Source organism: Schistocerca cancellata, chromosome 1 (assembly GCF_023864275.1).
Source record: "Schistocerca cancellata isolate TAMUIC-IGC-003103 chromosome 1, iqSchCanc2.1, whole genome shotgun sequence".
NCBI lineage: Eukaryota > Metazoa > Arthropoda > Insecta > Orthoptera > Acrididae > Schistocerca > Schistocerca cancellata.
The window spans coordinates 1,253,550,934-1,253,569,237 of NC_064626.1; the positions used below are offsets into that span (position 1 = coordinate 1,253,550,934).

Here is an 18,304-nt window from a genome sequence, read left to right on the forward strand (position 1 = left end):
TTTGTGATAGATGGCGCTGTAATTGTCACAAACATATGGCTCACAATTTTAGACGAACAGTCGGTAACAGGTAGGTTTTCTAAATTAAAATGCAGGACATAGGTACGTTTGAAGATTTTATTTCGGTTGTTCCAGTGTGATACATGTACCTCTGTGAACTTATCATTTCTGAAAACGCATGCTGTTACAGCGTGATTATCTGTAAATACCACATTAATGCAATAAATGCTCAAAATTATGTCCGTCAACCTCAATGCGTTTCGCAATACGTGTAACGACATTTCTCTGAACAGCGAGTGGTTCGCCTTCCATAATGTTCGCACATGCATTGACAATGCGCTGATGGATGTTGTCAGGCGTTGTCGGTGGATCACGATAGCAGATATCCTTCAACTTTCTCCACAGAAAGAAATCCTGGGACGTCAGATCCAGTGAACGTGCGGGCCATGGTATAGTGCTTCGTCGACCAATCCACTTTTCATGAAATATGCTATTCAATACCGCTTCAATCGCCCGCGAGCTATGTGCCGAACATCCATGATGTTGGACGTACATCGCTATTCTGTCATGCAGTGAAACATCTCGTAGTAACATCGGTGGAACATTACGTAGGAAATCAGCATACATTGCACCATTTAGAATGCCATCGATAAAATGGGGGCCAATTAGCCTTTCTGCCATAATGCCGCACCATACACTAACCCGCCAAGGTCGCTGATGTTCCACTTGTCGCAGCCATCGTGAATTTTCCGTTGCCCAATAGTGCATATTATGCCGGTTTACCTGACCGCTGTTGGTGAATGACACTAAATACACTCCTGCAAATGGAAAAAAGAACACATTGACACCGGTGTGTCAGACCCACCATACTTGCTCCGGACACTGCGAGAGGGCTGTACAAGCAATGATCACACGCACGGCACAGCGGACACACCAGGAACCGCGGTGTTGGCCGTCGAATGGCGCTAGCTGCGCAGCATTTGTGCACCGCCGCCGTCAGTGTCAGCCAGTTTGCCGTGGCATACGGAGTTCCATCGCAGTCTTTAACACTGGTAGCATGCCGCGACAGCGTGGACGTGAACCGTATGTGCAGTTGACGGACTTTGAGCGAGGGCGTATAGTGGGCATGCGGGAGGCCAGGTGCACGTATCGCCGAATTGCTCAAGACATGGGGCGTGAGGTCTCCACAGTACATCGATGTTGTCGCCAGTGGTCGGCGGAAGGTGCACGTGCCCGTCGACCTGGGACCGGACCGCAGCGACGCACGGATGCACGCCAAGACCGTAGGATCCTACGCAGTGCCGTAGGGGACCGCACCGCCACTTCCCAGCAAATTAGGGACACTGTTGCTCCTGGGGTATCGGCGAGGACCATTCGCAACCGTCTCCATGAAGCTGGGCTACGGTCCCGCACACCGTTAGGCCGTCTTCCGCTCACGCCCCAACATCGTGCAGCCCGCCTCCAGTGGTGTCGCGACAGGCGTGAATGGAGGGACGAATGGAGACGTGTCGTCTTCAGCGATGAGAGTCGCTTCTGCCTTGGTGCCAATGATGGTCGTATGCGTGTTTGGCGCCGTGCAGGTGAGCGCCACAATCAGGACTGCATGCGACCGAGGCACACAGGGCCAACACCCGGCATCATGGTGTGGGGAGCGATCTCCTACACTGGCCGTACACCACTGGTGGTCGTCGAGGGGACACTGAATAGTGCACGGTACATCCAAACCGTCATCGAACCCATCGTTCTACCATTCCTAGACCGGCAAGGGAACTTGCTGATCCAACAGGACAATGCACGTCCGCATGTATCCCGTGCCACCCAACGTGCTCTAGAAGGTGTAAGTCAACTACCCTGGCCAGCAAGATCTCCGGATCTGTCCCCCATTGAGCATGTTTGGGACTGGATGAAGCGTCGTCTCACGCGGTCTGCACGTCCAGCACGAACGCTGGTCCAACTGAGGCGCCAGGTGGAAATGGCATGGCAAGCCGTTCCACAGGACTACATCCAGCATCTCTACGATCGTCTCCATGGGAGAATAGCAGCCTGCATTGCTGCGAAAGGTGGATATACACTGTACTAGTGCCGACATTGTGCATGCTCTGTTGCCTGTGTCTATGTGCCTGTGGTTCTGTCAGTGTGATCATGTGATGTATCTGACCCCAGGAATGTGTCAATAAAGTTTCCCCTTCCTGGAACAATGAATTCACGGTGTTCTTATTTCAATTTCCAGGAGTGTAGAACGTGTGAAAAATTCCGCCATCGTCCCGTAATTTCTCTTGTACCCAGTGGCACAACTGTACACGACGTTCAAAGTCGTCGCCATGCAAATTCTGGTGCATAGAAATATGGGACGGGGGCAATCGATGTTGATGTAGAATTCTCAACACCTACTTTTTTGAGATTCCCGATTCTCGCGCAGATTGTCTGCTACTGATGTGCGGATTAGCCGCGACAGCAGCTAAAACACCTACTTGGGCATCATCGTCTGTTGTATGTCGTGGCTGACGGTGCACATGTGGCTGAACACTTCCTGTTTTCTTAAATAACGTAACTATCCGGCGAACGGTCCGGACACTTGGATGATGTCGTCCAGGATACCGAGCAGCATACATAGCACACGCCCGTTGAGCATTTTGATCACAGTAGTCATAGATCAACACGATATCGACCTTTTCTGCAATTGGTAAACGGTCCATTTTAACACGGGTAATGTATCACGGAGCAAATACCGTCCACACTGGCGGAATGCTACGTGATACCACGTACTTATACGTTTGTGATTATTACAGCGCCATCTATCACAAAGCGAAAAAAGTGGTTTCATATTGATTTATGTACCACACGAATATGTGATAAAAAATGGGGGTTCCTGTTTTAAAAAACGCTGTTGATATCCGTTTGACCTATGGAACGCTATCTAGCGGGCCAACCATAGTGCCATCTGGTTTCCTCTTTCAAGGTAGAAGAGTTTCGTTCTTTGTAGTTTTTTCGTTTGATGCTTATTTCGTGAGATATTTGGCCCGGTCACTATCAATGGACCACACTTTATACAAGTATCATTGCAGTTTTTTTTCTGCGCTTGTCATAATCACAGGAATATAAGCCTAAATGCAGTCATGTATGCAGTATACATGCACAAAAATACTTCAGCGTTGTATCACATGTATTGTCTTTACAATGAATTAACAAGCCGATAGCGATGATCTGTTTTAAGAGTAAGCAACCGAGTACCAGAGAATGAACCACTTTGTTAAGACATCCCGTATTTGCAGGCAACCGCTGGCGAACGGCACGCTGCACTTCCCCCCTTTCCGTGCAGAGGACTACCGGGAGGAAGTACACTCCACCACGTACCGCTGCCGCGCGTCCAACCTGGCTGGTGCTGTCCGCAGCAGAGACGTCGCCTTACGCGCCGGTGAGTAGCTCAAATGTAACAAAGTAGTTTGAAAACCAACAACAGTTCAATAAAAGAGCATGTTTCTATATGTGTAAAAGAGTCAACGTGTACATTACTGTGTTGAGGCAGCTGAAACTTCTTCTGCAGTGTTCGTTTGCCATCACTTGTCAGATTTCATTAACACCACAAGTATCTTCAAAACAGTGTTTCCATCCAGACTATTAGCAATAAACACATGAATACAAAACGTGTCACAAAAAATCACACATTAACTGTCGATACATCAGTAACAATTTCTTGTAGATTCTATGCTAAGTACAGTTCAAAGTATGCAGTAATTTCGAAGCTGAAATGTAACAAATTTGCCGGCCGAAGTGGCCGTGCGGTTAAAGGCGCTGCAGTCTGGAACCGTAAGACCGCTAAGGTCGCAGGTTCGAATCCTGCCTCGGGCATGGATGTTTGTGATGTCCTTAGGTTAGTTAGGTTTAACTAGCTCTAAGTTCTAGGGGACTAATGACCTCAGCAGTTGAGTCCCATAGTGTTCAGAGCCATTTGAACCATTTTTTGTAACAAATTTCTTTGAAAACGGACAACAGCTCAGCCTGTGTGTTCAAATGTGCGTGAATTCCTAAGGAACCAAACTGCTGAGGTCATCGGTCCCTAGACTTACACACTACTTAAACTAACTTATGCTAAGAACAACACACACTCCCATGCCCGAGGGAACAGCTCAGTGAAAGAGCAGTGAAAGCTTTCTTCATATCATGGATAAACATGTCATTTGGGCAGACGAGACTACTCCGCTGACATCTGCGCCGTCGATTTCACACCCATTCTGTTTTGCGTTGCAGTCTCCATACCTTTGGTTGAAGCTTAAACGAGTAACATGTTTTCGTCCACTGGCGGTTCCAGTGTCACTTGGTCCACTAATGATGACAACACATCAAGTTCCGAGAGCTTTGAGGTTTCCGAGATAACGCGTTCCATACGCCGCGCGATCACAATCTGCCCTGTATCAAAGTCGCTCGGATCAAATGTTTTGCCCACACTGTGCACTCTCGCCATCTGCGTTATGGTTTGTAGCGTTCACAGCACAAGTGATCGTTCTGCCACGTGGTGCAGGACTCATCGTAAAGGTCACTATAAGAGTAAAGATCAATTCGCTAATTTAAGATGAAAAGGATTTATTTCTTGAGACTCAAATTTAAATTAACGACATTTATATTAATAAACTTGTAATCAGTACCAAATTAAAGGATCAGATGTGCGATCTACAAAAATGCAATTAAAGTACATCACAATTATTTTTTATCTTCTTCTTCTTCTCCTACCTTCATGGATCAGCTAATTTCACACGTTCTGGTCATGAAGGTCTACATTTACATCTACATGGATACTCTGCAAATCACTTAAGAGCCTGCCAGAGGGTTCATCGAACGACCTTTACAATAATTCTCTGTTATTCCACTCTCGAACAGCGCGTGAAAAACGAACACCTACGTCTTTCCGTGCGAGTTCTGATTTCCCTTAATTTATTCCGGTGATCGATCCTCCCCATGTAGGACGGTGTCAACAATATTTTCGCATTTGAAGGAGAAAGTTGGTGATAGAAATTTCCTGAGAAAATCCCGCCGCAAAGAGGAACGCCTTTGTTTTAATGATGTCCACCCCAAATCCTTTATCATGTCCGTGACACTCTCACCCCTATTTCGCGATAGTACAAAACGTGGTGCCCTTCTTTGAACTTTCTCGATGTATTCCGTGAATCCAATCTGGTGAGGATCCCATGCCGCACAGCAGTGCTTCGAAAGAGGACAGACAAGCGTAGTGTAGGCAATCTCTTTAGTACATAGATCTGTGCATCTTCTAACTTTTCTGCCAATAAAACGCAGTCTTTGGTTCGTCTTCCCCACAACTTTTCCAATGTGTGCTTTTTTATTTAAGTCGTTCGTAATTGTAATTCCTAGATAATTTGTTACATTTACGGTCTTTAGATTTGACTCATTTATCGTATAACCGAAATTTAAAGGATCCCTTTTAGCACTCGTATGTATGACCTCACTCTTTTCATTATTTGGGATTAGTTCAAAAATGCTTCAAATGGTTCTGAGCACTATGGGACTTAACTACTGTGGTCATCAGTCCCCTAGAACTTATAGCTACTTAAACCTAACTAACCTAAGGACACCACACACATCCATGCCCGAGGCAGGATTCGAACCTGCGACCATAGCAGTTGCGCGGTTCCAGACTGTAGCGCCTACAGCCGCTCGGCCACTTTGGCCGGCTGGGATTAGTTGCCAATTTTCACACCCGAGACAGGTATCTCAAATAAATCGTTTTGCACTTGGTTTTAATTTTCATATGACTTTGCTAGACGATAAAATCGTTTAAATGGATAAGGAACAGCAAAGGTTCTATAACAACACCTTAGGAAACGTCCGAAATCTCTTCTGTTTTAATCGATGACCTGTAACCTCTCTGACAGGAAATCGCCAATCCTGTCGCATACCTGAGACTATATTCCATAGGCATGCAATTTTATTGCAAGCCTCTTGTGATGTACAGTGTCAAAAGCCTCCTGGAAGTCTAGAAATACGTAATCAATCTGAGAGGCCTTGTCGATAAGTAGCTATTTATGTTGCACAAGAACGATGTTTTCTATAACTAGAATCACTGTCTGTCAACAGATTGTTCTCTTCGAAGTTATTCGTATTATTCGATCAGAACATACTTTCAAAAATCCAGCCATCTTGTAATCTCCCCCTCACTTATCGACCTTAATGACAGTGAAAAATTAAACCACGTGTACCTAATGGAAATTTGGGAAAAGCAATCGTCACCGAAGTTAATCTGTCGGTAAAGAGGGAGGAAAGGGTTACATCTAAATGAAAGGAAAAATGCAAATGAAACTGGTGGAAATTAATTTTGAAAAGGGGTAAAGTTAATAAAGAAAGTAAATGTGCGGCCGTTACGTTAACAATTAACCAGCGGTAATTAGATATTTGAGATTTGGGGGAAATTACGGTCGCCAGTCCTAAGGACAATTACTATAGTAACTGAAAAAGAAAGGTTATTACACATATAATTAGCACTAGAAGCGTGGCAACTGAGGGTTGACACATGTAGTGTGAAAACTTAAAGTTTGTCAGAAGTAATAAATTTCGCTACACTCTGACTTAATTTAGCAAAAGAATTAATAAAACCGAAAAATCGAAAGTTAATTTAGTGACTGAAGTTAATAGTGAGCTTTCTTTCTGAAGCACATCGAAATTCAGTAAAATACGGTTAGTCTTGGACTACCTCAACAATCATTTCAAAAGCTACTTGAATCTACGCAATTTAGAAATAAGAGATTTAACTTTGAACTTGAAGTAAATAATTCTGAACAATTAACAATAGTAAAATTTAGTACGTACCAAGCTGATCTGCAGTCACAGGTAAGCTAAAATACAGTAACAAAACTCGCACTCTTAATTCGTGCTTGTGTAATCTAAATATTGTAGCCAGCTATGAATACCTTAACTGAACTTTGAAATTAAAGCAGTGAATTGCTATAATATTATTTTAATGCTGGCGTTTGAATTTCAACGACACTCGGGTTCATTTCGGAAAAGGAAGGGACCCTGCTTGGCAATGCAAGTGGGACAATGAGCAACAAAGGTTCGTGCTAAGTTGCTGTAATTTTGTGATGCAACAATTTTAAAAGTTTGAAAAGCTGAGGTCTGCCATACAGTTCTAAAACTTTACCTGCTTCCAGTCTTCCTTGTTGGTTGATTGAAGGTTTGAAGCCGTCGATTGAGGAGGTGGCGACAGTCACTCATTGTCGGTCGTCGCTGTTGCAGAAGCTGGATGCTGGCGCGCCTTCTTCTCGACACGGTCACCAGACGAAACGGGCTCTTGATGTGCGCTAGCTAATGCTTCCCGTCCGCGACACCATGTCAGAAACTATCATCGCAAGTCGAGCACAATTACATGCTGCCCAACCCCGAAAGCACGGCAACTCGCGGGAGCGTCACACAACACACCTGCTCCACTCGCTACTCCAGCCAAACCCACTCTGCCCTGCAGGCGCTCCACTCGGCAGAGTTCACTCCCAAAGATCATACAAACTTCGGTTCTCCACACGACCTATCGATGTAATCGTTCGATAGCATAGTTTTCCCTAGGCCAGACCCACCGTAAAAATATAAATAATATTTACAAAACAAACCAATTATACATCGACATAAATACATAAATGAATATATACAAATAGTAAAACAATTACAATATATAAAGACACAGAAATGTCATATCTTCGGGTAGCAAAATAAGGAAAAATCTATAATACAATAGATGGAAATAGAAGGATATACATTTCCGGCGTTACAATCTCTTCCATGGTATTTCCCTCTGTCTTATCTCTCTATGATTGTAATCAAGAATTTGTTTTGGAAGCCTTTTTTAGGCGTTCTGTCTGCATGTTCCCACCATCTAATTTCTTGTGCACTGAACCACTTGTACCTCATTCCAAAAGTCATCCTTACTGAAGCCATCTTCTCTGGCGCACCCTTTAATATAACGCGACTGAGATATCTCATTTCCACAGTCTGGATCTTGCTCATAATCTTTTTCGTGAGAACTGAGGTATGAGGTCCGTATACCATAATAGGTAATGCCAAGATTTTGTAAAACGTCATCTGTTTCTCTTTCGTGGCATGATTTTATAGAGTATATCTAACGCGATGTATGAAGCAGTTGCTCCATACATCGCGTTAGATTTTAGGACATTTTATCACTTTCGTGGTCCAATTTTCATACTATGTCACAGCAGACATATTGAATGTAGGTTACCTGTTTTAGTATTACATTATTTATTACAGTATAGATGTCACAGTGGGTTTTCCCTTGAACGCTATAACTGTTGTTTTACTAACGGAGATTTTCGTGTTATAAGCTTACAAATTGAGACGATAGGTGGTTCTTTAAAAAGAATCTTCATTTTTCTGAATTACTATTTGATCATCTGCGTGTAGTAGAGCATCGAAACATTCCTTTCTGTTGACCTTTATGCCCATAGGTGTTATTTTGTATCCAAGCCCTGACTATATCGTCTATGTACATCTTGAAAAGAATGAAGACAGGCCACATCCTCTGTGCAGACGTTAACTGTTCAGACAACTCTAGCGTGGACTGGCTCTCGTGGAAACAAAAAAACGGCTTCAGTTTCGAAGGATGCAGGCTGAACACAGGAAGAACATAGATCTAGGAATCATTGGTACAATAATTGTAGTTGAGATGGGAAATACCAGAGCTCAAAGCGCTAATAGAAAACAATGATGTTAAAATCGTCATAGGTACTCAAACACGACTAAAACAGGAGACAAGTTCGGAAAGGATAGGCTGTTGGCAATGGTATTTTTGTTGGCGTTAGTTCCTTTGAGTTACTATAGCTAGAGGTCATTCTCGGCAACAGGAATAAAATAAAAACTGGATCCTTTTACCGACCTCCCAACTCAGATGACACAGTTGCTGAAAGGTTCAAAGAAAACTTGAGTCTAATTTCAAACACGTAGCCAACTCTTAAAAACACAGTTGGTGATGACTACAATTTACTCTCGATATGTTGGCGAAAATACACTCCTGGAAATTGAAATAAGAACACCGTGAATTCATTGTCCCAGGAAGGGGAAACTTTATTGACACATTCCTGGGGTCAGATACATCACATGATCACACTGACAGAACCACAGGCACATAGACACAGGCAACAGAGCATGCACAATGTCGGCACTAGTACAGTGTATATCCACCTTTCGCAGCAATGCAGGCTGCTATTCTCCCATGGAGACGATCGTAGAGATGCTGGATGTAGTCCTGTGGAACGGCTTGCCATGCCATTTCCACCTGGCGCCTCAGTTGGACCAGCGTTCGTGCTGGACGTGCAGACCGCGTGAGACGACGCTTCATCCAGTCCCAAACATGCTCAATGGGGGACAGATCCGGAGATCTTCCTGGCCACGGTAGTTGACTTACACCTTCGAGAGCACGTTGGGTGGCACGGGATACATGCGGACGTGCATTGTCCTGTTGGAACAGCAAGTTCCCTTGCCGGTCTAGGAATGGTAGAACGATGGGTTCGATGACGGTTTGGATGTACCGTGCACTATTCAGTGTCCCCTCGACGATCACCAGTGGTGTACGGCCAGTGTAGGAGATCGCTCCCCACACCATGATGCCGGGTGTTGGCACTGTGTGCCTCGGTCGTATGCAGTCCTGATTGTGGCGCTCACCTGCACGACGCCAAACACGCATACGACCATCATTGGCACCAATGCAGAAGCGACTCTCATCGCTGAAGACGACACGTCTCCATTCGTCCCTCCATTCACGCCTGTTGCGACACCACTGGAGGCGGGCTGCACGATGTTGGGGCGTGAGCGGAAGACGGCCTAACGGTGTGCGGGACCGTAGCCCAGCTTCATGGAGACGGTTGCGAATGGTCCTCGCCGATACCCCAGGAGCAACAGTGTCCCTAATTTGCTGGGAAGTGGCGGTGCGGTCCCCTACGGCACTGCGTAGGATCCTACGGTCTTGGCGTGCATCCGTGCGTCGCTGCGGTCCGGTCCCAGGTCGACGGGCACGTGCACCTTCCGCCGACCACTGGCGACAACATCGATGTACTGTGGAGACCTCACGCCCCACGTGTTGAGCAATTCGGCGGTACGTCCACCCGGCCTCCCGCATGCCCACTATACGCCCTCGCTCAAAGTCCGTCAACTGCACATACGGTTCACGTCCACGCTGTCGCGGCATGCTACCAGTGTTAAAGACTGCGATGGAGCTCCGTATGCCACGGCAAACTGGCTGAGAATGACGGCGGCGGCGCACAAATGCTGCGCAGCTAGCGCCATTCGACGGCCAACACCGCGGTTCCTGGTGTGTCCGCTGTGCCGTGCGTGTGATCATTGCTTGTACAGCCCTCTCGCAGTGTCCGGAGCAAGTATGGTGGGTCTGACACACCGGTGTCAATGTGTTCTTTTTTCCATTTCCAGGAGTGTACATGTTTATATCCGGAGGTACGCATAAAACATATACCGAAATTGTGCTGAACACATTCTCTGAAAATTATTTTGAGCTCTTAGCAACAAATAATCTTGAACTAATAACGAGCATCAAAACGGTTACAGGGATTAGTGTGACATAGTGTTCTCGTAGCCAGGCTGAATACCGCAACCCCCAAATCCTCCAAAAATAAGCGAAAACTTTACCTACTCCAAAAAGCTGATAAAAATTCGCTTCATGCCTTCCTGAGAGACAATCTCCAGTCCTTCTAAATACCGATTTAAGTGTAGACGAGATGTGGCTTGAATTCAAAGATACTGTATCGACAGAAGTTTAGAGATTTATACCAAATAAATTAACAAACGACGGAACTGATCCCCCATAGCACACGAAATAGGTCGTAGAAGTGTTCCAGAAATAACCAAAAAATCACCCCAAATTTAAAATACGCAAATCCGTCAATATTGGTGATCTTTTACAGAAGCTTGAAATATGGCGTGGACTTCACTGTGAGATGCTTGTAACAGTTTTCACAACGAAATTTGTCTCGAAACATGACAGAAAATCCAAAGCGATTCTGGTCGTATGTGAAGTATGTTAGCGGCAAGACACAATTAATTCCTTCTCTGAGCGATCGCAATGGAAATACTATCGATGACGGTGCTGCTAAAGCAGAGTTACTGAACACAGCCTTCCTAAATTCCTTCACCAAAGAAGCCGAAGTAAATATTTCAGAATTCGAATCAAGAACAGCTGTCAACATGAGTAACGTAGAAGTAGATGTCCTCGGAGTAGAGAAGCAACTTAAATCACTTCACGAAAGCAAGTCTTTCGGTCCAGACTGTAGTGGACTGACAAGACAGCCAGTCCACAGTGACGGGTAACTGAAAGGCACGCGTTTACACACGCAGGTGGGCGGTAGGTCTGTAACAGCATACGTAATGAATGCTATAAAGAAAAGTACGTAGCTGCTGGAATACTTAACTTTAATCCATCATTTGTATACAGAATTCTTGATGATACAAGTGAGACTCTCTATAGCAATGGTTAATGGCGCCTTGCTAGGTCGTAGCCATGGACTTAGCTAAAGGCTATTCTAACTGTCTCTCGGCAAATGAGAGAAAGGCTTCGTCAGTGTAGTCGCTAGCAAAGTCGTCGTACAACTGGGGCGAGTGCTAGTACGTCTCTCAAGACCTGCCGTGTGGTGGCGCTCGGTCTGCAATTACTGACAGTGGCGACACGCGGGTCCGACGTATACTAATGGACCGCGGCCGATTTAAAGCTACCACCTAGCAAGTGTGGTGTCTGGCGGTGACACCACACAGACTGCATACGATTTAGGTTCCTTTCAGTGTATGCTGATACAATAGCTGCATATTTAACAATCCTATACAACAGCTCTCTCAACGGAAGATCCGTACCCAACTGCTGGAAAGTTTCACAGGTCACACCAGTATTCAAGAAAGACAATACGAGGAATCCACTACCTTCAACACGCAGAAGGCTGCCAGCAAAGGGGCCCCACTGAAGACGACGATCCTGAAGCAAGTGGCAATTCTACTGATGTGTTAGTTTGGTCGGAGAACTTCTGACGTCAGCTACTGCCAACTTCACCACGTCTATAGCAGAAATCTACACCATTCGCGTGTTCAAGTACTGAGCTCTTTGGCTGAATGAGCGAACAACAGCTAATGCCACAGTGGGGAACATGTAATCACAGCGAAAACTACAGCCACCTCATACAACTAACCTATTTCCGTCACAAATTAAAATTAAAAATAATGCAACAGTACACACACTTTATCAACTGTTATCTCTGGCTGTTATCACTGGTCTCTTTTGCTTATATCAAAACAAAAATACAATTGTCAGGCACACACCTACAGAGGAAATGTAGTGTATTTTTTTTTACCCAGATGAATGTAGCCAATGAATTCATGATGGGAGATTTCTGGCAATTATGCAGCACATGACTGACCGTTATCGCATTGTACCACAACCAAAGCCTTAAGCGATCGTTCAGTAGGGGTTGGTGTGCTTCTCGTCAGATTAGTACCACAGTGTCGCACAGTATGAGTCTCTCTCTCTCTCTCTCTCTCTCTCTCTCTCTCTCTCTCTCTTCCTCTTTCCCCTGACATTCTGCACAATTCACTCTGGATGTGTCCTTACGTTTTATAGAGTTAATTTTATTCAGTGTGCTAATTGAACTGTTTACTGTTTATTTAGAACTTTCGTCACTCTTTTCTAAGGAATTCATTTCCCACACTTGTTACAAATTCTAATTGTTAAAGCGTTTCTGGGTAATGCTTGGTATGCCGATATCTGAAAATTCCGTGTTCTATTTAGTCATAAATCTTCCTGCCCTCAGGTCTTCCAGTGTGTACTATCGCAGACAGTGCACACCAAAGACCCTGCTGAAACTTCCTGGCGGATTAAAATTGTGTGCGCGACCAAGACTCGAACTCGGGACCTTTGCCTTTCGCGGGCAAGTGCTCTACCATCTGAGCTACCGAAGCACGACTCACGCCCGGTACTCACAGCTTTACTTCTGCCAGTACCTTGTCTCCTACCTTCCAAACTTTACAGAAGCTCTCCTGCGAACCACGCAGAACTAGCACTCCTGAAAGAAAGGATATTGCGGAGACATGGCTTAGCCACAGCCCAGGGGATGTTTCCAGAATGAGATTTTCACTCTGCAGCGGAGTGTGCGCTGATATGAAACTTCCTGGCAGATTAAAACTGTGTGCCCGACCAAGACTCGAACTCAGGACCTTTACCTTTCGCGGGCAAGTGCTCTAAAGCTGTGAGTACCGGGCGTGAGTCGTGCTTCGGTAGCTCAGATGGTAGAGCACTTGCCCGCGAAAGGCAGAGGACCCGAGTTCGAGTCTTGGTCGGGCACACAGTTTTAATCTGCCAGGAAGTTTCATATCAGCGCACACTCCGCTGCAGAGTGAAAATCTCATTCTGCAAAGACCCTGCTTCTGGACACACTTCAGAGCTGTGGGTGGGCTGTCTTTGTTCAACAAATTGCTTTCTTTTCACTTCTCCCTGTCAGAAACATTTTAGAATCCTCAGTCCTACATGAAATGAGCAACATTTTAAACGTACCAGTACATGACAGATTTCTATCTGATCTTCATTGCATGGCAGAGGGCAGTTGCTCATTGTACCAGGTATTAGCGCTTTCTCCGGCTACACTCACGTATGGACCGAGGGAATAATGATTGTTTAAAGCCTCGCTGTAATTAGACTTTCGACGATGAAGAGAAAGATTTGCTTGGCTCCATAAACGACAAGCTGCAACTGCAAATACCCGGTATACGTTCTCGGCCTCGTGATGACTGGGTGTTGTGTGATGTCCTTAGGTTAGTTAGGTTTAAGTAGTTCTAAGTTCTAGGGGACTGATGACCATAGATGTTAAGTCCCATAGTGCTCAGAGCCATTTGAACCAACCCGGTATACGTGGCACCCCTTGCGAGCGTGGCCGCCAGTACATCAGGCAGACACAGTGCTGCATCTCGCAACGCGGCATGGAACACATTAGATGCGTACTTCTGGAACATGAAGACAAATCGCTGGTGAGAGAACACAGGCTCAACAAGGTACATACGTTCAAATCCAAACAAAACTGTTGTGACTAACTTGTGGCTTTTGGGACAGTATCATTGAAGAATCTATCATTAAAGAATCGATGTCTCCTAAATTGGGACGAAGGCTGTCATTTAAGTTCGGCATGGAGTGCTGCGATAGCATCTTTACGCCAAGAACGCCATCAGCAGTTGACGCTTCACGAATCTGAATGCACTGAGAGTCGAAGGACGGTCCTCCCCCCCCCCCTCCCCCCTTCACCACAAAGGTCACCAGCCCCGCGCCCTGGGAAAGGGATGGGGAGGGACGACGCCTCTCAGGTGTATGTGGCGGACAACAGCGTCATCTCGACATTTCACCACAAGACGATGAGAGTGACACTCATGTTCAAATGTTCAATTGTGTGTGAATTCCTAAGGGACCAAACTGCTGAGGTCATCGGTCCTTAGACTTACACACTACTTAAATTAACTTTAACTAACTTATGCTAAGCAAAACACGCACACACACACACACACACGCCCGAGGGAGGACTCGGAAGTCCGGCGGGAGGGGCCGCACGATTCGTGACATACCGCCTCAAACCGCCGGCCACTCCTCGCGGCCGACACTCATGGAAACGTCACGAAATTATCACGCAACCACACGTATGGAAACACGTAATTTCGTCAGCAGTATGGGCTGGAAAGTCTACAATCACAACATCCGGATATGTATAGTTACTTTTTTAAAATGATAATATATTAAATTTGCTAGACAGAACAAATTCCAGTTACATACGTAGAAGCGACAAGCGTAGTACACTACTCGCCATTAAAATTACTACACCAAGAGGAAATGCAGATGATAAACGGGTATTCATTGGACAAATATATTATACTAGAACTGACATGTGATTACATTCTCACGCAATTTGGCTGCATAGATCCTTTTAAATCAGTACCCAGAACAACCACCTCTGGCCGTAAAAACGGCCATGATACGCGTGGGCATTGAGTCAAACAGAGCTTGGATGGCGTGTACAGGTACAGCTGTCCATGCACCTTCAACACGATACCACAGTTCGTCAAGAGTAGTGACTGGCGTATTGTGACCAGCCAGTTGCTCGGCCACCAGTGCCCAGACGTTTTCAATTGGTGAGAGATCTAGAGAATGTGCTGGCCAGGGCAGCATTCGAACATTTTCTGTATCCAGAAAGGCCCGTACAGGACCTGCAACATGCGGTCGTGCATTATCCTGCTGAAATGTAGGGTTTCGCAGGGATCGAAGGAAGGGTAGAGCCACGGGTCGTAACACATCTGAAATGTAATGTCCACTGTTCAAAGTGACGTCAATGCGAACAAGAGGTGACCGGGACGTGTAACCAGTGGCACCCTATACCGTCACTCCGGGTGATACGCCAGTATGGCGATGACGAATACACGCTTCCAATGTGCGTTCACCGCGATGTCGCCAAACACGGATGCGACCATCGTGATGCTGTAAACAGAACCTGGATTCATCTGAAAATGACGTTTTGCCATTCGTGCACCCAGGTTCGTCGTTGAGTACACCATCGCAGGCGCTCCTGTCTGTGATGCAGCGTCAAGGGTAACCGCAGCCATTGTTTCCGAGCTGATAGTCCAGGCTGCTGCAAACGTCGTCGAACTGTTCGTGCAGATGGTTGTTGTCTTGCAAACGTCTCCATCTGTTGACTCAGGGATCGAGACGTGGCTGCACGATCCGTTACACCCATGCGGATAAGATGCCTGTCATCTCGACTGTTAGTGATACGAGGCCGTTGGGATCCAACACGGCGTTCTGTATTACCCTCTTGAACCCAAAGATTCCAAATTCTGCTAACAGTCATTGGATGTCGACCAACGCGAACAGCAATGTCGCGATACGATAAACCGCAATCACGATAGGCTACAATCCGACCTTTACAAAAGTCAGAAACGTAATGGTACGCATTTCTGTTCCATACACGAGGCATCACAACAACGTTTCACCAGGCAACGCCGGTCAACTGCTGTTTATGTATGAGAAATCGGTTGGAAACTTTCCTCATGTCAGCACGTTGTAGGTGTCGCCACCGGCGCCAACCTTGTGTGAATGCTCTGAAAATCTAATCTTTTGCATATCACAGCATCTTCTTCCTTTCGGTTAAATTTCGCGTCTGTAGCACGTCATCTTCGTGGTGTAGCAATTTTAATGGCCAGTAGTGTATTAAGATCTTCATAAAAAAAACATGAGCTGTAGATAGTCCCTTCAGTATAACATACTTGTAATTATTGCGATAAAATCAAACAGACTACAGTATAGCTGTATTGATGGGCAGGAGCAGTGAGAGGATATATTTAGGATTGTTCGACATGGTCTAAGATCTATTATGCTCTATCAGTCTTAGGAAGAGGATTGGATTACTCCTCTGTGAGTCACATAAAACAATTCAAATACGTCAGTTGCGTGTGTTGGATTGGGTTGTTTGGGGGAAGAGACCAAACAGCAATGTCATCGGTCTCATCGGATTAGGAAAGGAAGTCATCCGTGCCCTTTCAAAGGAACCATCCCGGCATTTGCCTGGAGCGATTTAGGGAAATCACAGAAAACCTAAATCAGGATGGCCGGACGCGGGATTGAACCGTCGTCGTCCCGAATGCGAGTGCAGTGTGCTAACCACTGCGCCACCTCGGTCGGTCAGTTGCGTGAGGTGGGAGCTGAAGGTATCATAAATAAAATTTAACGTAAACTGAGGTGACAAAAGTGGACCCTCCTTTTGTCCCGCTTAGTGCAGCGGCTCGACGTGGCGTGGACCCAACAAGTCGCTGGAATTCCCCTGCAGAAAAGACGAGACATGCCGCCTCTTCAGCCGTCCATAATTGCGAAAATGCTGCCTATGTAGGATTTTGTGCACCAACTGATCTCCCAATTATGTCCTAAAATTTGATCCATGTCGTGCCAAATTATCCTCTCAAACTGTGCAGAACAATGTTCTTCAAACCAGTTGCGAACAATTGTGGCCCAGTGATGGCACATTCTGATACATAAAAATTCCATCGTTGTATGGGAACATGTAGGTCCGTGAATGGCTGCAGGTGGTGTGAGTTGATTCAGCTGGACCAGAGGATACAGTCTGTTCCACGGAAACACAGCCGACACCGTTATGGAACCACCACCAACTTGCAGAGTGCTTTGTTGGCAACTTGGGTTCATTGCTTCGCGGTGGCTGCGCCACACTCGAACCCTACAATCGGGACTCATTTGACCAGACCACGGTTTACAGTAGTCTAGGGCCTAACCCAGGGGCGGGCAGGAATCCTGCACGTGTGCGGTGCACTTGCACGCGTGCAGTTAACAGGTGTTCTGCGTGCACACAGGGGCAAGCTGGCCACCCGCTTACCTCCCCTCCCCACCATACCTTCTGTCCACTCCTTCCTCTGTAATGCGTTTTGTTTTTCTAGCTTGCTTTATTGAATGATGGAATAAGGTTAGCAGGAGTGCTTGAAATAAGTCATGGTTTGAAAGAGTACCTATTAACTACGATACGTTTTATTTAATTATCACAGGTGGAGTTTACAATACGTTTAATATCTGGAACAAAATTTCTGCATACAGACAAACGCAAACAGTTACGTAAATTTTCATCACTTATGTTTGCTCTTAACCGAGGCTTATTAATTCAGCAAATGGTTTTCCAGCTCTCACTATATTAAGCGCAATTTTATAGCTTGCACGTACCGCTGGGCTATTATTGTTTTTGTCCTGAAAAATTGAAAACAGTGTTCCATAAAATGTTAAACCAGTTGGATGAGAGACATGACTAGAGAAAGCCGCAGATCTCTCGTGACAACGGCAACTGGGACAGATGCATCTAATATCGTCAGGTCGCTCTTCTTAAGCTCAGTCAATTTCCCCATCCGCTCCGAATCCGACAATAAATTGTACTCCTCCTTGTGAAATTTATTATAATGGCCTTCAATACTAAATTCCGCTGACCAGCATAATACTGCTACATATTAAACATTTCGAATTTTCACGTCTTTGCACAAAGAAAAAATGATTCTCTCACTACTTTTTAAAAGATAGCAAATCTCCACGTCTCCGTTTCCTTGATTCACTCTGCATTTTCCGGTTCTTGAAATACAACGTTCACTACGTAGTGGTCGCTTCGCATCAACGTCCGCGGCTTAGCCTTGTACTACACTGCCGCAACCTGCCGGCTGTCGCCACTGCCCCATTCGACGATTGCACGCGAGCAGCACACGTGCAGCGCTGTGCGCTCACGAGCCG

General features: G+C 45.7%; 1 protein-coding gene across 1 annotated transcript in view; it reads left to right on the plus strand.

Annotated features, from left to right (window-relative positions):
* Window positions 1–18,304, plus strand: part of LOC126143752 (Down syndrome cell adhesion molecule-like protein Dscam2) — a 726,918-nt gene that overhangs the window by 28,827 nt on the left and 679,787 nt on the right. Inside the window, exon 3 of the mRNA XM_049915449.1 lies at window positions 3,273–3,415. Coding sequence (XP_049771406.1) covers window positions 3,273–3,415 — 143 coding nt within the window. The remainder of the gene's footprint in view (window positions 1–3,272; window positions 3,416–18,304) is intronic.